General features: G+C 39.0%; 1 protein-coding gene across 5 annotated transcripts in view; it reads left to right on the top strand.

The window, feature by feature from the left end:
* EXOC2 (exocyst complex component 2) overlaps nt 1-26,360 on the top strand; it is a 317,437-nt gene that overhangs the window by 192,773 nt on the left and 98,304 nt on the right. For all 5 annotated transcript variants that reach the window (XM_039222094.1, XM_039222095.1, XM_039222090.1 and 2 more), the window contains one exon: nt 12,769-12,910. In XM_039222094.1, the coding sequence (XP_039078025.1) occupies nt 12,769-12,910 (142 nt within the window). The remainder of the gene's footprint in view (nt 1-12,768; nt 12,911-26,360) is intronic.

The raw sequence follows: 26,360 nt of genomic DNA, 5'->3' as shown, positions 1-26,360 counted from the left end.
TTTATTCTTCCTATCCATGAGCATGGAATGTTTTTCCATTTCTTTGTGTCTTCTTCAATTTCCTTCATAAGTTTTCTATAGTTTTCATCATACAGATCTCTTGTATCCTTGGTTAGGTTTTTCCGAGGTATTTTATGGTTTTTTGTGCAATTGTGAATGGGATCAGTTTCTTGATTTCTCTTTCTGTTGCTTCATTATTGGTGTATAAGAATGCAGCCCATTTCTGTACGTTGATTTTGTACCCTGCAACTTGGCTGAATTCTTGGATCATTTCTAGTAGGCTTCTGTTGGAGTCTCTAGGGTTTTTTATGTACAGTATCATCTCGTCTGTGAAAAGTGAGAGTTTGACTTCTTCTTTTCCAATTCTGATGCCTTTGATTTCCTTTTGTTGTCTGATGGCTGATGCTAGGACTTCCAGCACTATGTTAAACAACAGTGGTAAGAGTGGGCATCCCTGTCGTGTTCCTGATCTCAGGGGGAAAGCTGTCAGTTTTTCCCCGTTGAGGAGGACGTTAGCTGAAGGCTTCTCATAGATGACTTTAATGATGTTTAAGTAGGTTCCTTCTATCCTGACTTTCTCGAGCGTCTTTATTAAGAAGGATGCTATATTTGGTCAAATGCTGTTTCTGCATCTGTCGACAGGATCATATGGTTTTTATCTTTTCTTTTGTTGATGTGATGGATCACATTGATTGATTTGCGAATGTTGAGACAGTCCTGTAATCCAGGAATGAATCCCACTACATCTTGGTGGATAATTCCTTTTATGTGCTGTTGGATTCGATTTTCAAGGATCTTGTTGAGGATTTTTGCATCCGTATTCATCAAGGATATTGGCCTGTAGTTCTCTTTTTTTGCTAGGCCTCTGTCTGGCTTGGGAATCAGAGTGATGCTGGCTTCATAAAATGAGTCTGGGAGTTTTCCTTCGATTTCTATTTTTTGGAATAGCTTGAGGAGAATTGGTATTAATTCTGTTTTAAACGCCTGGTAGAATTCCCCAGGGAAGCCATCTGGCCCAGGGCTCTTATTTGTTGGGAGGTTTTTGATAACTGATTTGATTTCTTCAGTAGTTATGGGTCTCTTCAGATTTTCTATCTCTTCCCATGTGATTTTTGGTAGTGAGTGTGTGTTTAGGAATTTGTCCACTTCTTCTAAGTTGTCCAATTTGTTGGCATATAATTTTTCATAGTTTTTCCTAATAATTGCTTGTATTTCTGAGGGTTTGGTTGTAATAAATCCATTTTTATTCATGAATTTGTCTATTTGGGCTCTCTCTCTATTCTTTTTGAGAAGCCTGCTAGAGGTTTGTCAAATTTGTTTGTTTTTTCAAAAAACCCACTCTTGGTTTCATTGATCTGTTCAATTGTTTCTTTGGTCTCTATGTTGTTTATTTCTGCTCTGATTTTTACTATTTCTCTTCTTCTGCTGGGTTTGGGGTGTTCTTGTTGCTCTGCCGCTAGTTCCTTTAGGTGAGCTGTTAGATTTTGGACTTGCGCTTTTTCTAATTTCTTGAAATAGGCCTGGAGTGCAATGTACTTTCCTCTCAGGACTGCCTTTGCAGCATCCCATAGATTTTGGATTGTTGTGTGTTCATTTTCTTTTGTTTCCATTATTTTAAAATTTCCTCTCAAATTGCCTGATTGGCCCATTCATTTTTTTTGGTAGGGTGTTCTTTAACCTCCATGTTTTTGGAGGTTTTCCAGACTTCTTCCTGTGATTGATTTCAAGTTTCAAAGCATTATGATCTGATAGTGTGCATGGTATGATCTCAATTCTTTTATATTTATTGAGGGCTGCTTTATGTCCCAGTATGTGATCTATCTTGGAGAACGTGCCATGTGCACTTGAGAAGAAAGTAAATTCCCTGGCCTTAGGATGTAGAGTTGTAAATATATCTGTCAGATCCATCTGGTCCAATGTGTCTTTCAAGTCCATCATTTCTTTAGTGATTTTCTGTCTGGTTGACCTATCCATTGCTGTAAGCGGAGTATTAAATCCCCTGCTATTAGCACATTCTTATCTATAAGCTTGTTTCTGTTTGTGATTAATTGTTTAAATATTTAGGTGCTCCCATATTCGGTGCATAGGCATTTATGATAGTTAGTTCTTCCTGATGGATAGACCCTGTAATTTTTATGTAATGCCCTTCTTCATCTCTTGTTATTGTCTTTAATTTAAAGTCCAGTTTGTCTGATATAAGTATCGCTACTCCATCTTTCTTTTGATTTCCAGTAGCATGATACCTATTTCTCCATCCCCTTACTTTTAATCCTAAGGTATCTTCCAGTCTAAAATGCATTTCTTGTAGACAGCATATAGATGGATTTTGGTTTTTTATCCATTCTGCTACCCTATGTCTTTTGATTGGAGCATTCAGCCCATTTACATTCAGTGTTATTATTGAAATATGTGGGTTTAGAGTCTTTGTGTCCTTTGTAGGGTTCCTGTTTGTGGTGGTGTCTCTGGTATCTTTGTTCCTTGCAACATTTCCTTCAGAGCGTCCCCCTCAGGATTTCTTGTAGGGCTGGCTTAGTGGTGACAAATTCTTTCAATTTCTGTTATTTGGAAAGACTTTTATCTCTCCTTCTATTCTGAATTATAGGCTTTCTGGATAGGGGATTCCTGGCAGCATATTTTTTCTGGTCATCACCTTGAAGATCTGCCATTTTTTTCTGGCCTGCCAAGTTTCTATAGATAGGTCTGTCACCACTCTGATAGGTTTCCCTTTGTACGTTAGGACCCTTTTTTCCCTAGGTGCTTTCAAAATTCTCTCTTTGTCCTTATATTTTGCCAGTTTCACTATGAAATGTCGTGCAGATGATCGATTCATGTTACGTCTGAGGGGAGATGTCTGTGCCTCTTGAATTTCAGCTTCTACTACTTCCCTCTCCAGGTTGGGGAAGTTCTCTGCTATAATTTGTTCCAGGACTCCTTCAGCACCTTTCTCTGTCTCTTCCTCTTCTGGGATTCCTATGATATGGATATTGTTGCGTTTTACTGTCACTGAGCTCTCAAACTCTTCTTTCATGTTCCTGGATCAGTTTGTCTCTTTTTTTCTCATTTTCCTCTTTTTCTAAAATGGTGTCTTCTAAATCACTTATTCTCCTTTCTGCCTCTTCAATCCGTGCATTGGAGGCCTCTAATTTATTATGTATCTCATTTATCGCATTTTTAAATTCATCATGCCTATTCTTTTTTTTTTTTTTTTTTACAAATAGTTTATTGTCAAATTAGTTTCCACATAACACTCAGTGCTCATCCCCACAAGTGTCCTCCTCCATGCCCATCCCCCCTTCCCCCCACATCCATCAGTCCTCAGTTTTTGTCAGCATTCAAGAGTCTCTCATGGTTTGTCTCTCTCCCTTTCCCCTACCATTTCCGCCCTTTTTCTCCCCCTTGTTCCTCCATCAAGTTCCTCCTAATCCTCCTATACGTGCAAACATATGATATTTGTCCTTCTCTGCCTTCATCATGCCTATTCTTTTTCTCCATCTTGTTTGTAGCCATAGTTTCTTTGATGTCCCCTATGCTTTTTTCAAGCCCAGCTATTAATTTTATGATTATTATTATAAAATCCTGTTCAGTTATGCTGCTTATATCTGTTTTGAGCAGTTCATTAGCTGTCAGTTTTTCTTGGAATGTATTTGGAGGAGAGCTCTTTTGTTTCGTCATTTTAATTAGCTTTCTGGCTTTTGTTAGTTTTAAAGACTTGTTATGCTCTTTGCACCTGTGAATGCTGCTCTATCAAAGAAGGCTCTTTGAGTGTCCAGGGCCTATCCTTTCAGAGAGTGGGTTTTTTTTTTTCTTTTTTTTAAATGGTATCTCTTGGTCTCTCTTTTTGAGACCTTGGTTATTTTATTTTCCCTCTCGTAGTGATATTTGGAACTCTCCACCATGTGTACTTTGGCTTGTTTCTTGAGGTAGCCCTGGAGAAGACAACAGACAAACACACAGGGAGCAGAGGCACACAAACGCACAGACAAATCCGATTAACCTGCAGACTGAGAGGGAAAACACAAAAGTTAAAAGACGGAGGAGGGTAGGTGAATAATAGAAAATAGAAAAAATATATAAAAAGGTCAAAAAGAAGAAAAGAAAAGGAAAAAAGAAGAAAACCGATGGACAATGAATGGTTTAAAGCATTAAACCAGATTTCCCAGCTACAGTTAAATAGCCGGGTGTATGTAGTGCTGGTTGAAGAGCATAGAAAAAGAGAGAGAAGACAGTAGGGGATGAGGCAAAATTGGAATTAGAATGAACAGCCAGAGGGATAAGAAGCTTTTTTCAAAGAACTAAAGGGTGGAATATGGTTGGATATGTGAGAGAAGGACACTGGTGTTATCCAGAGAAACTATATAGTCTAATTATTCCTGAGACACAGAGATGAAAAGGTCGGCAGGTTTAGAATTTACATCTACAGAATGGACTAAATGTGACTGTTTAAGCAAGCCGGTGACCAGAGTTAATCAGGTCAGTGTTCTGGGGGAAAAAAAGAAAATAAATAAATAAATAAATAAATAAATAAATAAATAAATAAAAATTTTTTAAAAAAGGGGGGGAGGGCAGCTCTAGAGCAAGGATGGGCATGGTGTGATCCAGTGCATCAGGAGGGAGTTCTGCCTTGGGGGTTGTGGGAAGAAGAGTGACAGTGCTCCATTCCCTTCTTGAACCAAGCGCTGCACCTCGCCTTTTTGGGTGTGTAAACTCCCCGGGCAGGGCGCGCAGTCAAAGTGGGTTGCGCTCTTTAACCCATGCCGGGCTTGGTTTCCAAATCCCAGTCTGCGCGCGCCACTGGAATTGCCGAAGACACAACCTCACAGGCAATCCCCTCCCGGCAATTCCAAGCCTCTTGCCTAGCCCTTGGGGTGGAGCCAGAACTGCTGCTCCATTCTCCTCTGGGTCGGGTTGGCGAGCATAGGCAGCGGTCTGCCTGCAGGACTCGCTGGGCTACTGGAGAGAGAGAAACCAGGTCCTTCTTTGTCTCATCACCCAAAACACGAACTCAAAGGCGAATCTCCCAGTTTTTAAGCTCTTTGCCTTCCCTCTAGAGTTCCAGCCAGCCAGGAGCACGGAAGCCCAGTATGCGTGCGCACGACTCCTCCAGGAGTCCGGCCAGCAAGGAGCACAATGGCACGGAGGTGTGCAGCTCGTCTAAGGGTCTAGCCAGCCAGGAGCACCAAGAAGTGTTCAGCGCAGGCATGGCGCGCAGGGATTTAGCGCGCATGGTCCTTCTGTGCCCCGAGTGGAGGTTTTTCTATTTCCCAGCGACAGGGACCGTGTCTTGAGCGGTTTCAGACTCTCTCTTTTGCCCCTCTCACTCCCATCAGAGGAGGATTGCCCCCGTTCCTGGAGTCTCCGATCCTGGCCCGATTTGATCTTCCCCAGTTCTCACTCACGTTAGAAGGCTTTCTCAGTGAATTCTGCGTCTTTTTTCTCCCAATCTCTTGGGTTCTGTAAGGTTTCCTATGGCTTCAGATCTTTTCCATGCACGATATGGGGGCGAGTGCAATGTAAGGAGCTCCCTACTTCTCCACCATGTTGCCCCCTTCGATGTTCAGCACCTTTTATGTATCTGTTAGCCATCTGGATGTCTTCTTCAGAAAGTGTCTATTCATGTCTTCTGCCCATTTCTTAACTGAGTTATTCGTTTTTTGGGTGTTGAGTTTGATAAGTTCTTTTTAGATTTTGGATAATAACCCTTTATCTGTTATGTCATTTGCAAATATCTTCTCCCATTCCGTCTGTTGCCTTTTAGTTTTGTTGTTTATTTCCTTCACTGTGCAGAAGCTTTTTTTTTTTTTTTTTTTGACGAAGTCTAGTACTTAATTTTTGCTTTTGTTTTCCCTTCTCTCAGGAGACATGTCTAGTAAAAAGTTGCTACAGCCAGTGTCAAAGGGGTTACTGCCTATGTTCTTCTCTAGGGTTTTGATGGTTTCTTGTCTCACATTTAGGATGCTCACCCATTACTTTTGAGTATGGTGTAAGAATGTGGTCCAGTTTCATTCTTCTGCACCATCCTATTTTCCCAGAACCGTTTGTTGAAGAGACTTTTTTCTTTTGGTTATTCTTTCCTGCTTTGTCGAAGATGAGTTGATCATAAAGCTGTGGGCCCATTCTGGGTTTTCTGTTCTGTTCCATTGATCTATGTGTCTGATTTTGTGCCAGTACCATACTTTCTTGATGACTACAGCTTTGTAATATAGCTTGAAATCTAGAATTGGATGCCTCCAGTTTTATTTTTCTTTTTCAGGATTGCTTTGGCTATTCAGGGTCTTTTGTGGTTCCATGCAAATTTTAGGATTGTTTGATCTGGCTCTGAAAAATGCTAGTGGTATTTGATAGGGATTACATTAAATATGTAGATTGCTTTGGCTAGTACATTCATTTCAACAGTGCTTGATCTTCCAATCCATGAGCGTGGAATGCTTTTCCATTTTTTGTGTCCTTTTCAATTTCTTTGATAAGTCTTCTATAGTTTTCAGAGTACAGATCTTTTACCTCTTTAGTTGGTGTTTCCTAGATACCTTATTGGTTCTGGTGCAATTGTAAATGGGATCGATTCCTTGATTTCTTTTCTGCTGCTTTGTTATTGGTGTGTATAGAAATGCAACAGATTTCTGTATGTTGATTTTATATCCTGCGACTTTGCTGAATTTGTGTGTTAGGTCTAACAATTTTTAGGGGGAGTCTTTAGGGTTTTCTACATGTACTGTTATGTCATCTGTAAATAGTGAAAGTTTGACTTCTTCCTTGCGGATTTGGATGCCTTTTTTCTTGTTGTCTGATTGTTGAGGCTAAGACTTCTATTACTACGTTATATAGTAATGGGGACAGTGGACATCTTGGTCTCTTTCCTCACCTAAGGGTGAAGGCTCTCAGTTTTTACCCATTGAGGATGATATTAACTGTGGGTCGTTCACACATGGTCTTTATAATGTTTAGGTATGTTCCTTCTAACTCCACCTTCTTGAGGGTTTTTGTTAAAAAGGATGGTGTATTTTGTCAAATGCTTTTTCTGCCTCTATTGACAGGACCATATGGTTCTTCTTTCTTTTATTAATGTGATCTGTCATGTTGATTGATTTGTGAATACTGAACCAGTCCTGCAGCCCAGGAATGAATCATACTTAATCATGGTGAATTATTCTTTTAATGTACTGTTGAATTTTATTTTTTAGTATCTTGTTGAGAATTTCTGCATCTATCTTCTTCAAGGGTAATGACCTAATTTCTCCTTTTACATGGGGTCTTTGATTTTAGAATCAAGGTTGTTCTGGCTTTGTAGAATGAGCTTCGAAGTTTTCCTTCTATTTCTATTTTTTGGGGATAATTTGAGAAGAATAGATATTAATTCTTCTTCAGATGTCTGGTAGAATTCCCCTGGGAAGCCATCTGGCTCAGGACTCTTGTTTGTTGGGAGATTTTTGATAGCTGATTCAATTTCTTTGCTACTTTTGGGTCTGTTCAAATTTTCTATTTATTCCTGTTTCAGTTGTGGTATTTGTATGTTTCTAGGAATTTGTCTATTTCTTCCAGATTCCCTAATTTGTCGGCATATAATTTTTTATGGTATTCTCTTATAATTTTTTTTTTTTATATCTGTGGTGTTCATTGTGATCTCTCCTCTTTCACTCATGCTTTTTATCTTTTTGGGTCCTTTCTCTTTTCTTTTTGATATGTCTGGCTAGGGGGTATCAATTTTGTTAATTCTTTCAATGAACCAGCTCTTAGTTATACTCTTCTTTGTTTCTGTGTCATTTATTTCTGCTGTAATATTTATTATTTTCTATCTTCTGCCAGCTTTAGGTTTTATTTGCTGTTCCTTTTCTAGCTTCTTTAGGTGTAAGTTTAGATCATGTATTTGTGACCTTTCTTCTTGAGATAGGCCTGAATTGAAATGTACTTTCCTCTTAGGACTGCCTTTGCCGCATCCCAAAGGTTTTGGACTGTCATGTTTTCATTTGCATTTGCTTCCATGTATCTTTTTGTCTCTTCTTTAATTTCCTGGTTAATCCATTCATTCTTTAGTAGGTTGTTCTTTAACCTCCATGTATGTGATGGCTTTCCAAATCTTTTCTTGTGGTTTGCACTAAATTTCATAGCATTGTGATCTGAAAATATGCATAATATGATCTCAATCATTTTGCACTTGTTGAGGACTGAATTATGACCCAGTATGTGATCTGTTCTGGAGAATTTCCCATGTGCACTCAAAAATAATGTGTATTCTGCTGCTATTGGATGAAAGTTCTGTATATTTCTGTTAGGTCCATTGGGTCCAGTATGTCATTCAAATGCATTGGTTCCTTGTTGATTTTCTGCTCAGATAATCTGTCCATTGCTGTAATTCGGTTGTTAAAGTCTCCTATTGTTGTATTATTATTGATAAGTTTCTTTTTGTTTGTTATTAATTGATTTATATATTTTGGTTCTGTCACGTTAGGGACATAAATTCTTGTGCTTGTTAGCTCTTCCTGATGGATGGACCCCTTAATTATGATATAATGCCCTTCTTCATCTCTGCTTATAGTCTTTGTTTTAAAATCTGCTTTGTCTAAGTATGGGTACTACTGCTTTCTTTTGATGTCCATTAGCATGATAAATGGTTTTCAATCCCTTCACTTTCTGTCGGCAGGTATCTTTAGGTCAAAAATGAATCCCTTGTAGGCAGTATATAGATGGATCTTGGTTTTTTAATCTATTCTGTTACCCTATGTAAATGCAAGCTATTTATATTCGTAGTGATTATTGAAAGATTGAATTTAATGCCGTTGTGTTGCCTGTATAGTTGATGTTTCTGGTGATCCTCTCTGTTCCTTTCTAAAATTTGTTGACCTTTGGTCTTTTATTTTTTTCTCCACTCAAAGAGTCCCCCTTAAAACTTCCTGCAGGGCTGGTTTAGTGGTCACATATTCCTTTAGTGTTTGTTTGTCTGGGAAACTCTTTATCTCTCCTTCTATTCTGAATGACAGCCTTGCTAAATTAAGAATTCTTCACTGCATATTTTTCCAATTCAGCACGTAGAATATACCCTGCCATTTCTTTCTGGACTGCCAAATTTTTGTCGACAGGTCTGCTACAACCTGATCTGTCTTCTGTTGTAGGTTAAGGACTTTTTTTTTCCCCTTGTTGCTTTCATGATTCTTTCCTTCTCTCTGTATTTTGTGAATTTGACTATGATATGCCTTGATGATGACTGGCTTTTGTTGAATTTTTTTAAACGTTTATTTAGTTTTGAGAGAGAGAGATAGCACAAGCGGAGGAGGAGAGGGGAGACAGAGAATCCTAAACAAGCTCCAAGCTGTCAGTGCAGAGCCTGGTGTGGAGCTTGAAACCACGAGCTTTGAGATCATGACCTGAGCCAAAATCAGATGCTTAATCGACTGAGCCACCCAGGTGCCCCAGCTTTTGTTGAATTTAATAGGAGTTCTCTGTCTTTCTTGGATTTTGGTGTCTTGGTCCTTCCCCAAATTAGGGAAGTTTTCAGCTATAATTTGCTCACATAAACCTTCTACTCCTTTTTCTCTCTCTTCATCTCCTGAGACTCCTATGATATGAATGTTATTAGGTTTTAATAAATCACTGAGTTCCTAAGCCTGTCTTTGTGATCCCTGACCTTCTTTTCCCTCCTCTTTTCAGCTTCATTATTTTCCATAATTTTGTGTTCTTTATCACTAATTCGCACCTTTGCCTTGTCCATTCTCGCTTTTATGGCCTCTTTTTGGGTTACATCTCAGTGATAGCATTTTTAATTTTGGCCTGACTAGATTTTAGTCCTTATATCTTTTCAGAAAGTGATTCTCTGGGGTCTTCTATGCTTTTTTCAAGCCTAGCTAGTATCCTTATAATCATGTTTTTATTTTTCATTTATTTTGAGAGAGAGAATGAGTGCTAGCAGGGAGGGCCAGAGGGAGAGAATCCCAAGCAGGCTTTTCACACCAGCAGCACATAACCTGACACAGGGTTTAAACTCAAAAACCATGAGATCATGACCTGAGCCAAAACCAAGAATCAGACTCTTAACTGATTGAGCCACCCAGGTGCCTCATAGTTGTGATTTTAAATTTTAGTTTAGACATCTGCATTGATAAAATCCCTGGCTGTCATTTGTCCTGTTCTTTCATTTGAGTTGAATTCCTCTGTCTTGTCATTTTAAAGGAAGAAAAACAATAATAAAAAAAATAATAATAGAATGAAATAAAATTTTAAACATCTTTAAAAATTCAAATAAAGAAGCTAGATCCTAGGTGTGTTTTGGTCTGCTTGTTAAGAGAAGCTTGATAGAATATAGGTATAAGAAAAAAGCGGAAAACTAGGTGCCTGGGTGGCTCAGTCTGTTAAGCATCCTACTTCAACTCAGATCATGATCTCACAGCTCTTGAGTTCAAGCCCTGTGTCGGGCTCTGTGCTCACAGCTCAGAGCCTGGATCCTGCTTCCACTTCTGTCTCCCCCTCTCTCTCTGCCCCTCTTCCGCTTGCACTCTGTCTCTCTCTTTCAAAAATTAACAAATGTTTAAAAAAATTTTAAAAAGAAAAAAGAGGAAAAGACATTAAAATTTAAAAATTGAAAGTCGAAATAAATTGGATATATAAAATACAATAAAATACAGTACAATAAAATAAAATAAAATTTGCTTTCTGTATCCAAGAAAAACAAAAGAAAAAAACAACAAAAGCAGAAGCAAAACACAAGCAAACAAACAAAAAGGAACCCAAGTGAATCTAGATCCAGTTTCTCCTAGCGCTGAAATTTTCAGCACTCTATGTACAGTCGACTGAGCACATGAAGAGATTTGTGCTGGTCCTCTTGGGGAGAAGGGTTCTGCCGCTCACATTCTCAGGTCAGCTTGCTGCAGTGGAGCTGTGCCTGGAAGGCCTGGGAGTGTGGCTTTGTTGTAATGGCTACATTCTGTTTGGTGGTGCTGTTTAGCTCACTGGAGCCTGTCCCTGTTGGGCTAATGGTGAAAATGGTTCTGCCTGTTCTCTAGTCTCCACAGCAGGAAACACCTATTCTCACTGACAAAGGATCACTTCTCTTGTGTTTCCTGCTTCTGTCAGCTCCCCGCCTACCCCAAAGTTGTTCACCTACCAGTTGGTACCTCCTTCCAGAGCTTTACCACAGACATGGCTGTTTCAGAACCCCGCGCTTAAGAAAACCCTGAGGTTTGGACTCACAATGATCCTCTGGGGGAGGGTCTCCCTGCACTGAGACCAGGAAATGATCATGATGGTCATGCATCTGTGCAGCAGCAGCAGCAGCAGCTCAGACCTTATGGTAAATTGCACACACAGCTGGGGCCAGGGTTTGCTGCCCTCAGCCAGCATCTTTGTTCTTATATGGGTGAATGTAGAAGCTTGATGGTGCCCGCCAAGTCTTTTGCCGCATAGAGGCCTTATCACCTCTACCAAATGCACTGTAAGCAGAGGAAGTGCTTCTACCTGTGCCACCCAGAGGATCTCAGACTATGCTGCCTGCTCCTGGGACTCTGCGCTACTTTCTTAGTGGAACACTGCTAGGCACTGACCTCTGACTCACTCACACACTGCTAGACTCTGTACTCCACTGTTTATTAAAAAAACTTGTGGTATTGAAACCCTCTCCTTTTTTCTCTATTGGTATTGGGGGACAGTTTTCTTGTGCAGTCCCCTGTGCATGTATTTGCCTTTTCTCTAGCTGCTTTCACGGGGAGTACTTTCTTGAGCAAAGATGACACCACTGGGCTCTTCCCCTCTCTCTCCATTCCTCTCCCTCCCCTCTGCTTCACTGCAGCTCTTCTCTCCCCCAGTCTGCCTCTCCACACCACATACTTGCCCTTTTTTGTCCCTCAAAGTAGGCAGATTTTTCTATTAATTCTCAAATCGATTTCCTAGTTGTCCAAAATGGTTTGATGTTGTTCTAGCTGTGTTCGAGGGGCAGGACAAACCCAGGGCCCTTTTATTATTCTGCCTTCTTAACTCCGCCCCACTATTGCTTTTTTAATTATTATCTTTTCTGTGACCACTCATATTATTCTACTTGAATTTCTGTTTCTTTGCATATAAGAGTTCTTGGATCTATCTTTCAGGTCTCTTCCTTCGTAATTTCCACCCCTTTATATTTTTATTCAGTGCTTTGAAATATGTATTACACTTAATTTCAGTCTCAGTAGTGACCATTGGTTGCTCTAGTTAATCTACTCAGTTGTTAGCTTTTGTGAAATCATGTGCATTATCTCCATGAAGTCTTGTGTTGTATTGTACACTAATTTCCTTAAAGGTTTTCATTATTTTTCTAAGTTCAAGTTGTTGCTTGTCTTTTCTACATCTGAATTTCACTTCTTGACAGATATCTCTGTTTATAGCTGCCAGACTTTGTGGTGTAGAAGCAGAAGCAGACAGTTCCCCAATAGTCCACTGCAGAGGCCCCTGGGCTCACAGACACTTTACTCTCAATTTTAGGACTCTACTTACCTGCTCCACAACTTCTGGCCTCTTGAGTGCCAGTGAGACCAGGCACAGACTTGCAGGACTGAGGCTATCTTCCTTTACCCTGTTCTGTTCCCACTACCAGCAGGAACTTGCAGTCATGTAGGCTGAGCTCTCTGTGTGTAGTCCGTATGTGGGGATTAATTCTTGTTAAATACCTGTGGTCTTTATTACTGAAAATAAATAAAAATTATGATTTTTAGAGGAAAATACGTAAGTATTTTTAAAATATATTGAAGTATTTATATTAATTTACTTTTTCAAATAGACAACTCACAGTTTTTCTTTATTATGTGTTTATAGGTTAGCATGGCCTCATTGAAAGAATTAGACCAAAGGCTCTTTGAAAATTACATTGAGTTAAAAGCAGATCCTATCGTTGGCTCCTTAGAACCTGGAATTTATGCAGGCTATTTTGATTGGAAAGACTGCCTGCCACCAACAGGTAAATGGTTTCAAGTTACTGAAGTTCTCTAAATGTAGTCCAGTACATATAGAGTAATAAATATGGAAACAAATTTATCAATCAGTATATTCTTTTTTTTTTTTAAGTTCATTTATTTTGAGAGAGAGAGAGAGAGCGCAATTCCCAAGGAGGGGTAGAGACAGAGGGAGAGAGCGAGAATCCCAAAGAGGATCCATAATGACAGTGTGGAGCCTGATGCGGGTCCCAAACCCACAAGGTGTGAGATCATAACCTGAGCTGAAATCAAGAGTCAGCCACTTAGCCAACTTAGCCACCCAGGCACCCTCAGTTAGTATATTGTTAAAATGCTTTTCTTTTGTATTCACATTTTTTCTCATATTTACTGAGGGATTAGTTTGATTTTAACTTTTTATGAGCTTAAATCCATTTTTGATAGTTTGAATATTAGTGCACTTTATATTATTAATATTGAAGCCTTAAACTTATTTTTAAATTCCAGAAAATAATTCATTACACCTTATATGTAGTATTCAATCATTTTAAGTAATGCATCCCTTTTTCCCTGGATGTAGCTTTATTGCAAAGATATGTTATGAGTGACAGTTGTATACAATGACTTTGTGACTATCATCCAAACGTTTAAGAAATCCGCTCACTTCTATATATGACCTAATTGTCAATGCTGAAAAGGTGAAGGATAGAGGAAAAATGTGTAGGAGTATGATCATTATAGTAATTTAACAAAGAAAATTGAACCACAGAAGGATAATTACCTAGTTCCAGTATTATTTCTGTGACATCAAATGAAATCAGTTCATAATATATATTTTAAAAATAACTTGCTTGCTGAATCCAACTTCTTGATGGGTCAAATAAGTAGGATTATGTGCGGATTATGTGGATTATGAAATAATGTGAAATACATAAAACCAGGCTCCCTGTTAACCTTTTTTTATAGAAGTAGTTTTACATAGAAATGTTCATGTTGACATTAGGCATAGATTCTGTTTGGATGTATATATGTAGATATAACAGTGAATTGTTTAGAGGCTTGTATTAATTTTCATTCTTTTACCCCATTGCTCTAACCCCCCCCTTTTTTTATTGTATAGCACATTTCTTAGATGGCAATTAAATTGTTTAATCTTTAAACAACCTTTAGATTTTTATTCTGTGTGTTCATATTAGGTGGTAACAATATTGTGATGCTAGAAGTCAAAACTAAAAACCATAATCATTAAATTAAAGATATTTGGGGCGCCTGGGTGGCTCAGCCAGTTGGGCGTCTGACTTTGGCTTAAGTCGTGATCTCTCAGCTCGTGAGTTGCAGCCCCGCATCTGGCTCTGTGCTGACAGCTTGGAGCCTGGAGCCTGGAGCCTGCTTTGGATTCTCTGTCTCCGTCTCTCTCTCTTTCTCTCTCTGCTCCTCCCCTGCTTGCGTGCTCTCTCTCAAAAATAAACAAATATTAAAAACATATTTTATGTGACTACAGGAATTTTATTTTCTGAAATCACAGCCATTATAGTCATATGAGTCCTTCTACCTACAGCTGGCCATGATTAATCTTTTTTCCTTAAACTCTGTTACTTTTCTATGCACATACTTTACTGTGTCTAAACTGGATTATAGTTCATATCCAAATATATCCTTTTATAATTCTTTTTTTTTTTTTAAGTGTATTTATCTTCAGAGAGAGAGACGTATGAGTGAGGAAGGGGTAGAAAGAGAGGAAGAGAGAATCCCAAGCAGACCCTTAACTGTTACTGTAGAGCCTGATATGGGGCTCAAACCCATGTACTGTGAGGTCATGACCTGAGCCGAAATCAAGAGTCAGACGCCTAACTGACTAAGCCACCCAGGTGCCTCCAAATAATATCCTTTTAAAGTTTAACTCAGATTCTGTTCATATTTTATAATCCTTGCAATATCTTCCCATTATACTTACATCAAAATATGCAAAACAGTGCAGGGCAGGGCCCCCTGACTGGTGCCCTGGTTGCTTGGCCCATCACCTATGAGAACACCCCACAGCTTCTCTCTACCTGCCCTTTTGCACAGTGAGCCTTTTTGTTGTCCATATCTTTTTATTTCCAGATCCTTTCTACCCCTTCAAGACTGTTTTCCCTCTTTTTAGGCATTAATTCTCCCTTATCTCCATAGAACTGAGTCCATTTTATCATTCAGTTCTTAAATATCACCATACCAGCCATCCAACCTGAAGAAATGATGTAGCCAATGAGCAGTAAGTGTGATGTTTTAAATTTAACCTGTGAAAACTACTCATATTTTATTTGTAAAATAATTACAAGGGAGAATGCTGTAGATGTCATTCCAGCACTGGCCTTTATACTAGTTGAACTTATTACAGCCAAATCTATGAGGTCATAGTTAGTGGGTTTATTACCCCTTTAATTGAACACACATGACTTTTAACAACAAATTATTCTCAAGATCATCAGTCAATAGCCTCTGGAACTTTTCATATATAATCCCCTCAGAACTCTTGGGCCCAGATTTTGAAATTTCAGTATTTTGGGGTTTTAGAAAGACTGTGCATGTGCCATATATTATGTTACATTCCCAGCAAGCATTTCTGCAGGGACACATATGAATAGTTAGATGAGGAGTGATAATGTGGTATTCTTATTCAAATCAAGTGCAAAATCCTACCAGAAGAATTCATCACAAATTTGCAAATTCACAAACAAAATTTTGCCTCTTGAATTTTGTACCCAGTGGCTAAAATACTGCTTGGTACATAATGTCCAGTCAGTAAATACTTTTCAGTGACTGCTTGGATGACCTCTTTGTAGCTCCCACAAGTGCCTCTGCTAGTGTCTTCACTGCCCGGTCATCACTTCCTTGGCTGTCCTTTGCATGCTTCAGGGCCCATCTCTGAAAGGAGTGCTTTTTCTGGGGAGTCTTCCTCTGTCAACCCCAACAGGACTCTTTTTTCCTGAACCTCTATTACACCCTTTAACTTCTCTTATAACTCATTAGTATCTGTACATAATATATATATTTTTGTATCTGCTTTTTATTCTCCCATTTTGGAGGAATTTTTATTAATGTTTTCTTTATATCTGAGAGAGAGAGAAAGAGCGTGAGCGGGGTGGGGGGGGGGGTCAGAGAAAGAGGGAGACACAGAATCTGAAACAGCCACCAGGCTCTGAGCTAGCTTGTCAGCACAGAGCCTGACGCTGGGCTCGAACCCATAAACCATGAGATCATGGCCTGAGCCAGTCGGACGCTTAACCAACTGAGCCGCCCAGGCACCCCATGGAGGAATTTTTTTTTTTTTTTTTTTTACAAATAGTTTATTGTCAAATTAGTTTCCACATAACACTCAGTGCTCATCCCCACAAGTGTCCTCCTCCATGCCCATCCCTCCTCCCCCCCACATCCATCAGTCCTCAGTTTTTGTCAGCATTCAAGAGTCTCTCATGGCTTGCCTCTCTCCCTTTCCCCCACCATTTCCGCCCTTCTTCTCCCCCTTGTTCCTCCGTCAAGTTCCTCCTAATCCTCCTATACGTGCAAACATATGATATTTGTCCTTCTCTGCCTGACTTATTTCGCTCAGCATAACACCCTCAAGGTCCATCCATGTTGCTACACATGGCCAGATTTCATTGTTTCTCATTGCCATGTAGTATTCCATGGTATAGATAAACCACATCTTCTTGATCCATTCATCTGTTGATGGACACTTAGGCTCTTTCCATGTTTTAGCTATTGTGGAGAGTGCTGCTATGAACATTGGGGTCCATGTGCTCCTATGCCTCAGCATTTCTGTATCCCTTGGGTCAATTCCTAGCAGTGCTATTGCTGGGTCATAGGGGAGTTCTATTGTTAGTTTCCTGAGGAACCTCCACACTGTTTTCCAGAGGGGCTGTACCAGTTTACATTCCCACCAACAGTGTAGGAGGGTGCCCGTTTCTACATGGAGGAATTTTTAAACAAAGATGTGAGAAGATTCTTTTCACGTTTACAGACTTCAAATTATTTAAGTATTTTTATAGAGTAGTGACTGAAAGTTTCAGAATTCCAACGGATAGATATTGGAAGCATTTTTCCATAAAATCTCTTTTCTACTCAGGGTAACAGTGCACAATACTCAGATATTGCCCTTACTGTTCCTAGACCACTGCTGGTGAACTAAATATCACTGCTTTGCCATTTCTCCCCAGTCTTGGAAGAACTAGACAAAAATTGCCAAGTATTGTGGACCAGCCTGATTCCTGCTTCTCCCTTGGCTGGGCTGCCTTCACCTTCTGTCTAAGACTGCTGAGAGGGATGGCATCTGGTGACCATGTTTCCTTTCTCATTTGGGACGCCTCCACTTGTGAATACATATATAAATTATCTCATGGGAAAAGAAAAGCCTGAGCCTTGCCACACCAAACTTTTGTGGAAATAATTTAGCAATTCCAGGTATTCAGAAATAAAGGAGTTTTTATAGGCAGGCCATCCATGTGCAAACACATACACACACACATGCATACAGGCATGTACTCCCTAAGTTTTTAAGTGTCTTCCAGACAGATGGCTTTAGTTAATTTGTGTCCTCATAACCTCTAAGTGACTTGCATATAATTACCACTTACTACTTGTGGTATTAATTTCCTAAATTTAACAATCTTAAGATAACCAAATTATTTATAATCTCTTGAGAATCTGGCGGGGTAGGGCTAGGACATTAAGCACTACACTAGCAGCTGTGGTCACTCTAGCCGTAAATCACAGTCCCTATCACTCTTCTCTTTACAACCCAGCTTTTAAAAAGTTATCTGTCTTCCCTCAAAGATTCCATGCTAGGGCTATCTGTGTTCTTGTATCACTTCATCTCTCATCCCCTGAAGTCTGCCTATACCCTGCCCCCCAATTGAGCCTGTTCTCACTGAAGCTACCCCTGATGCTATACAGCTGACCCTTGAACACATAGGTTTGAACTGTGCAGTTGCACTCATACTTGGATTTTTTTTTTTTAACGTTTATTTATTTTGGAGAAACAGAGTGCAATCAGAGGTGGGGCAGAGAGAGAGGGAGACACAGAATCTGAGCAGGCTCCAGACTCTGAGCTGTCAGCACACAGCCTGATGCGGGGCTCGAACCCATGAATTACGAAATCATGACCTGAGCTGAAGTCAGACGCTCAACCAACTAAGCTACCAGGTGCTCCAAAATGGATTTTTTTTTTAAGACAGCACAGCACTGTAAATGTATTTCCTCTTCCTTATTTCCTTAATAACATTTTCATTTTTCTAACTTACTTTATTGTAAGAATATAGTGTATAATACACAGAATATACAAAATATGTGTTAATTGACTATGTTATTGGTAGGGCTTCTGGTCAACAGTAGGCTATTAGTAATTAACTTTTTGAAAATCAGGGGTATATGTGGATTTTCACTTGTGTAGGAGTCAGCACCCCAAACTCTGCATTATTCAAGGGTCGGCTGTAGTTGGGAATCTGATGCAAACACTCTTCATATTCCATGTTTCTGAAGTACTCCCATTGTTGAACTCCCTTCCTGAGACTTTCTGTGGCATCTCTGATCCCACTACTAGTTGACAGCCCTTAGTTTCCTTTGTGGATTGGCTTCTCTTCCTTTGCATAGCACTGCTAGTATCCCCAGGACTCTATCTTTCTCTCTTCTTGCCAGACTGTCCTCAGACTATCTCTGAGCGATTTCAACCACCATAATGTAGATGAAATCATACTGACTGGTGCCTCCAGCATCTACATCTATAGCCTAATCTCTCTACTCTGAGCTCAAGGTCTTTCTGTCAACTTTCCTAGTAGACATGCCCATTGGAACATTCCAGAGACCTCTTCAGCTTAGGAAGTCCAGAAGCAAAACCATCACCTTTGCTTTCTCATCATCTCCAGATCAGCTCTTTCTGCTGCTGGACCTCCACTCACTGGGGAAATGATGAAGACCTCAGCCAAGACTCCCCTCTCCATCTTGTTCAAGAAAACAGTTAGTTACGAGTCCCCTTATTTCCATTTCTGAGTTCTGCCCCTCATCATTTTTCTTGTGAGGATACTGTAGGGTTCTCTTTTTGGTACCAGCACCCAATCTCGCCTGTTTCTCGTTCACCTCTGCCCTTTTGAAAAACTCATCTTTCTATGATATAAATGAGAATAGGGTGACCTATTCTCCCTCAAGCTAAAACCTAAACTTGCTAGACATTGCTTACACTTCATTTATGGCTATCAATTACCTCCCTCATGCTCCTTCCCTGTACCTCTCACACATGCCTTTTCTAGGCAACCGGCAGTCAGAACCATTTCAGTTCTGAAAGTCTTCTCCACTCCTGCTCTTTCCTGATAATTAGGCACTGCCTTCTCTGGGAAGCTTTCCTTCCCACCTCCTTGCACACCTCCAGGCTGGGTTGGTCTCCCTCATTCCTCCTACTCCTGAAACAGTTTTCTGTCCCTCTTGTACATAGAAACCATCATCATCTGCTGTGCTGGGATTCCTTAGCACAGTGGCTTACTTTTTCATATCCACACTCCCAGTGTTTTAGCAGAGTCTCTACACAACAGAAGATGCTCTGTAAATGTCTGTTAAGTAAACGAAGATGGGTAGTTTATTTGTATAAAGTCTTAACCAAATCTGTAGGTCACTCAAGTTTGTTATCTTTCAGGTATCTGCTATATGGTTTTGCAGTGATTATTCTAGTTTTTTTTTAATAGAAGGGTTATTCATGTAATCTAGTTTCCATTATTCTTGTTAACTTTTTTTAGGTAGTACGCATTAGATATTCATATTTGTTGAATTAAAATAAGCCTTTTAGCACTCATTTTCTTGTCTTCTGTGAATTCTGATATGGTAGCTTTATGCACTCCCTAAATTTTGAACAATTGCCTTTGATTTAAAATGTGAATGTAAAGTATATCCAGCACATCAACAGTTCTATGTGGCATTGCCAAGTTTAAGTGAATTTAGTTAAGTTTAATATTTTCTCCAATGTTTAGCATATATTGAACATAATTGTTAGCACTGACATTGTTCTTAAATTATTTGGCATTTGTTTAAGGTTATAAAATTACTTGTGATGTTTTTATTAGTGAGAATAGGAAAATGACACAGCCATCCCAATTTTCCTGCATGTTCCATGATTACTACAACAAGACGTGGTCACTAAGCTTCAGTCTCCATGAACAGTTGCTCATATCTATCTCCATTGAAACTCCGGTTGTTACTGAGAAACATAACTGGATTGTAAGTGATGCAGAGGAGGGCTGTCTTTCCACCTCCTTCCTCACCCCAGACTTGGAGCTTCTCATAATAAGCAGTTAGATCCCTTTAGTGCATCCTGAAGACAAACAACACCAATCACAGAATTCCTTATGGTGTAGGACAGAGGTCTTTCTCATTAGCTCACCCCTTTAAAGGGTGTCTTTTGGAAAAGAGCAATTCAGGAAGTGTTCTCCCTAAAGGGGCGTGGTCCTGTCACTACTTCAGAGGCTGTGATTGCTGGCAATTGTTATGTTATGGTGGATCCTAGGAAATAACCTCAGTGAGGAGTCACAAGAGAGCAAAGAGTGTGGGAATGACAATGCCAGGCTATAAGGGATTTTTGGTTTCTACTTCATCCAGTAGATGATTTAGTGATTCAGAGTTTATAAAGGTCCTCCCTTTATAATATTTATTTAAGGTACTCAAAGCTTTTTCTCTATTACCTTCATATCTTCTCAGCTATAAAATTGAGCTAGTTTAAGCCACTGATATGAATAGTAATGGTTTGTGGCCTCTGGATAAATTTTTTATAGAAAATTAAGATTCTCCTGGCTGTGTGACATTAAGTGATATGGCTTTGGGACTTTTTTTTTTTTTTTTTTTTTTTTTTAAGCATCCTTTCAAGAACAGCGGGCACATGGCACTGCAGTGTCAGCAATTTATTTACTCTTTCTTAGATTCCAAAAACACTTAGAAATTGTTGGTGTTCGTTTCACTTTTATGAACTGTTTTTAATACTGTTCTTTGTGTAGTTTTGACTTCATGGTCACTAACCGAACCGTCTTGCATAGTCATATAGTGATTCTTAGTTTGTTTAAAGTTGACTTAAGTTGAGACTTCATGTAAAGTGAACAGCCAAAATAGTTTGACTATTAATCTTGCAAAATAATTTCAATTAGCAACTTTTATATTATCTTTAGAGTTTTCATCTTGAAAAACTGAATTTTGCTAATCATATAGGTAACTGATTACTTATTACTGTAGTTAGCAATAAATTTAGTTTCTGATACTATATGTAGTAATTTAAAAAATCCAGTTGATTAATTTCATGATTCAAGAAGAGATATCCGTTAGAGCCATTGCTATGCTTTTTTAACCTGACAGTTGGATATTTAAATTGCTGTCACCTGTTTATTTGTGTATATGTCAGGAAAGATTATTCTGGTTAATTCTGAGTCACCTAACTGATTGTTCTATTATCCATAGTTGTTAAGAGCTCTGAGTATTTGCATTTGATACATTTTAGCTAAATTAAGACTATTATTGTTCTCCATTTACAAATACACATGAAAATTCACATCTTTATAATAGATTAAGAAAATAACTTTTAAAATTTTTACTTAAATTTGGTGTTAATGATTCTTTCTGTCTAAAAGGCATATAAACATATATTCCTTATATACATTTAATAATGAATTTAAACTTAACCATTTTATATAGGTAATTAAATAATTTTTTAATTATCAATTTTTATTGAAGTATAGTTGACATAAAATTTTATATTAGTTTCAGGTATACAGCATAGTTATTCAACAATTCTGTACATTATGAAATGTTCACATAGTAAGTATAGTTACCATCTGTCACCAAAGTTATTAAAATATTATATTCCCTTTCCTGTACTTTTCATCCTTCTGACATATTTATTTTATATAACTGGAAGTTTGTACCTCTTAATCCCCTTCACCTAGTTCAGCTATTTCCCCACCCACCTCCCCTTTGATAATTACCAATTCATTCTCTGTATTTATAAGTCTTTTTCTGTTTTTGTTTCTTAGATTCTACATATAAGTGAAATCATATGATATTTCTTTTTTTCTCTCTGATCTATTTCACTTAGCATTATACCCTCTAGGTTCACCCATGTTGTTGCAAATGGCAAGATTTCATTCTTTTTTAATGACCGAGTAATATTCCATTGTTTGCATGTACCATATCTTTATCCATTTATCTGTCAAAGGACACTTGGGTTGCTTCCATCTCTTAATCTGTTGTAAATAATTTTCTGCAATAAACATAAGGGTGCATGTGCCTTTTCATGTTTTTGTTTCATGATCAGGTGCTTTTGTTTTCTTCAAGTGAATACTCAGAAGTGGAATTACTGGGTCATATGGTATTTCTGTGTTTAATTTTTTGAGGTAACTTCATATGGTTTTTTATTGTGGCAATAAATTTACATTCCCATTCAACAATTATGTTGGGTATCTTTTCATGTGCCTGTTGGCCATCTCTATATCTTCTTTGGAGAAATGTCTGTTGAAGTCCTCTGCCCTTTTAATTGGATTATTTGTGGGAATTTTTTGGCATTGTAGAAGCTCTTTATAGAGTTTAGATATAACCCTTTAATGGATGTTATCATTTGCAGATATCTTCTCACATTCAGGAAATTAGTTGCCTTTTCATTTGTTAATGGTTTCTTTTGTTGTGTAAAAGCTTTTCCATTTGATTTAATACCAATTGTTTTTTTTGTTTTTGTTACCCTTCCTTGAGAAGACAGATACAGAAAAATTCTGCTAAGGCTGATGTCCAAGAAATTACTGCCTATGTTTTTTTTTAAGAGGGGTTTTATGGTTTCAGTTCTCACATTTAGGTCTTTACTCCATTTTGAGTTTATTTTATGTTTTGTATAAGAAAGTGATCCAGTTTTATTCTTTTGCCATGCAACGTTCCCAACATTATTAATTGAAGAGACTGAGGTTTTTTTTTTTTTTTGCATTGAATATTTTACCTCATTGGCTATAGATTAAGATACCATATAAGCATGGGTTTATTTCTGAGCTTTCTATTCTGTTCCATTGATCTGTGTAGCTATTCCTGTGCCAGGACCATACTGTTTTGATTATTATAGCTTTATAATATATCTTGAAACATGGGGTTGTAATACCTAGAGCTTGTTCTTTCTCAAGACTAACTTTGGCTATTTGAGATCTTTCATGGTTCCATACAAATTCTAGGATTATTTGTTTGAGTTCTGTGAAAAATGTTATTGATACTTATTATAGGATTATGTTGAATCTGTACCGTGAGTATGGACATTGTAACTCTTCCAATCCACGAGCAGGGAATATCTTTCCATTGTTTTGTTCATCTTCAGTATCTTTCATCATTGTTTTATAGTTTTCAGAGTGCCAGTCTCTCTCTTCCTTGGTTTAGACTTATTTTTGGTGTAATTGTAAATGGGACTGATTTCTTAATTTCTGCCACATTATTATTTGTATATAGAAGTGCAGCAGATTTCTGTATATTAATTTTGTATTCTGCATTCATTTATTCACTTAATTCATTTATTCTAATTTTTTTTGATGGAATCTTTAGAGTTTTCTATTTTAATATGTCATCTGCAAATAGTGACAGTTTTGCTTTTTCCTTAACCGGTTGGATGACTTTTTTTTCCTTTGTGATTGCCATGGCTTGTTTTTGTTGTTGTTTTCCAGTTTCTAACAGCTTTTACATACATGACCTCAGACACAAGCAAGGCAGGCAGCACCAGGCATACAGAAGGAGGTGGCCTGGGCCAAGGTCCAAGCACTCCTTCCCCACATGCAAGGTCCCTAGGAGATGCATCTGGCCCAGCCTCTGTGGAGCTGAGGGTGGAGGGGGGTAGCCTTCAGGAGTGTGGACAGGTTTAGGCAAATTCCAGAAAAACAGAGCAGAGGGTGATTCCTAGAAGTAAGACCTTACAGTACCCTGAGAAGCAAAGGACGAGAACTTTCCAGGGTGCTCCAATTTTTTTCCTCATTAAAAACATTTTTTTAGCATTATACCTGCTAGTTCCATCCACGTTGCTGCAAATGCAGGATTTCATTCTTTTTTTTTTTTTTTTTAATGGAATCGCTTTTATAATGCTAAGTGAAATAAGTCAGGCAGAGAAGGACAGATACATGTTTTCACTCATATGTGGAACTTGAGAAACATAACAGAAGACCATGGGGGAAGGGAAGGGGAAATAAATAGTTATAAACAGAGGGAAGGAGGCAAACATATGAAACTCTTAAATACAGAGAACAAACTGAAGGTTTATGGGGGCGTACAGGGGAGAGGAGAAAATGGGTGATGGGCATGGAGGAGGACATTTGTTGGGATGAGCGTTGTGTGTTGTATGGAAGCGATGAATCATGGGAATCTACCCCCAAAGCCAAGAGCACACTGTACATACTGTTTGTTAGCCAATTTGACAATAAATTACATTTTAAGAAGTTCTTTTTCAAGGAAAAAAAATTTTTTTTAAATTAGCACTAGCAAAACCAAACTGAACAGCTTTAAAGTTCCAAACAGCCTATATCTAGGGGGCATTCATCCAGCCAGATGTGCTTGCGTGAACAGCAGTTACTGAACTAGCCCAAACCTTTGGCCCCTGGGGAAACCCTCACACCCACGACACAAGTCCCAGATGTTAGGGAATGGTGGGGTCCCAGGCAAGTTGCTACACCGGTCCCTTTCCTTGTTAAGCACCACTGGTCCTACCCCCTCCCCCAGCCCAGGGAAGCACCATAGAAAAGGGTCACTTGAGCTCCCTAGCTCCTGATCCCACGTTGCACTTTGGTCACAAGTTGGGGTTTGAGAAGGGAGGGCTGGCAGGGACAGGGCTCTCTGGCAGGGATCAGGGAGAAAAAGAGTAGAGCAGAGAGAGCATATGTGCATACACATGCTCACCTTCCCACCAGTTAACAGAGCTGGGTCTTCAAGTGTCACAAAGACTGAAAAGAGGAATCCTGCCATGATGGAAAAGCAGCAAATCACAGGCCCTTCTGCTCTTTTTAGTGCCAAGAAAACACTGATGATAAGTGGGTATAGCCTCTTGAATAAAGATGGTGAGAGTAGACATCCTTGTCTATTTCTTTATCAGTGATAGGGGGGTGGATAAAGGATGACCAATTTTCTTGACATTTCAAAGAACCAGCTCCAGGTTTCATTGATCTGCTCTGTTGTGTTTTTACTTTCTATTTCATATATATCTGCTCTAATCTTCATTATTTCCTTCTTTCTGCTGCTTTGGGGTTTAGTTTGTTGTTCTTTTTTAGCTCCTTTAGGTGTAAGTTTAGGTTGTTTCTGATTTTTCTTCCTTAGGTAGGCCTTTATTGATATAAACTTCCCTCTTAATTACAGCTTTTACAGCATCCCGAAGATTTTAGACTGTATTCATTTTCATTTGTATCCATATATTTTTTTACTTCCTCTCTGATTTCTTGATTGGCCCATTCATTGTTTAGTAGCATGTTATTTAACCTCCATGGATTTGTATTCTTTCCATATTTTTCCTTGTGGTTGATTTCTGTCTAGTTTCATAATATTGGTAGAAATGATGCATGGTATGACTTTAGGCTTTTCAAATTTGTTGTGTCTTGTTTTGTGGCTTAACATATGATCTCTTCTGGAGAATGTTCCATGAGCACTTGAAAAAAATGTATATTCTGCTGTTTTAGGATGGAATGTTCTGAATATATCTGTTAGACCCATCTAGTCCAATGTGTCATTCAAAGCCACTGTTTCCTTGTTGATTTTCTGTCTGTCTGGTCCTTGCGGGAAGGGATCTGTAGCTACTTGGGAAAACTGCTGAGGCCTGCTGGTTTGTGGGGGGTGGGGCAGGTCCACAGAAGAATGCCTGATGTGCTGTTACCAAGGTAGGTGGAGAGGGTCGGCACTGTGCTGCTTCTATAATGGTCCGTGTATCTAGGCTAGGGTATGGGGAGGGAGATAGTACCTGCCAGCTCTTTTGTGATTGAGAAATCTCCCAAAGATCTCTGTTCCTCCAGCACAGGCTTTGAGATCATTAAATAAATCCCCTTCCCATATATCCCAGGCGTTTTTCAAATTGCTGCTTCTGTGTTGTATCTCACCAGTGCTGTTTGTTGTGCTGTCTCTTTAAGGGTGGGGATTCAGTTTCCTCTCACCCTCCCAGCTCTCCCAGTGCTGAGCCATCTAGGCTTTAAAGGTCCAGGTGTTAAGCCCCTCGATTGTTAAAAACTCCATAAGTCAGGCAACTCTGGCCTTGAAAGCCAAATTTTATGGAGATTTGTCTGCCTAATACATGCCCTCTGTGCCTGGGAAGCCCAGCCCAGTCTACTCTTCTCCTCTCCCCATACCCAGAGCATCCCCCTCCTGTGGACAGTCCCATGGATGGGTTCATTTGCCTCCTGAACCCATTTCCACCCTTGCTACCTACCCTATTAAATGTGGCCCTTTCTTTGCATTTAGCCGTGGAGAGTCTGTTATGCCAGT

This window comes from Hyaena hyaena, unplaced genomic scaffold (assembly GCF_003009895.1).
Source record: "Hyaena hyaena isolate Hyena2069 unplaced genomic scaffold, ASM300989v1 scaffold_1063, whole genome shotgun sequence".
Taxonomy (NCBI): domain Eukaryota; kingdom Metazoa; phylum Chordata; class Mammalia; order Carnivora; family Hyaenidae; genus Hyaena; species Hyaena hyaena.
Note: the sequence above shows the minus strand (reverse complement) of the source record. Positions and strands in the feature narration are given on the sequence as shown.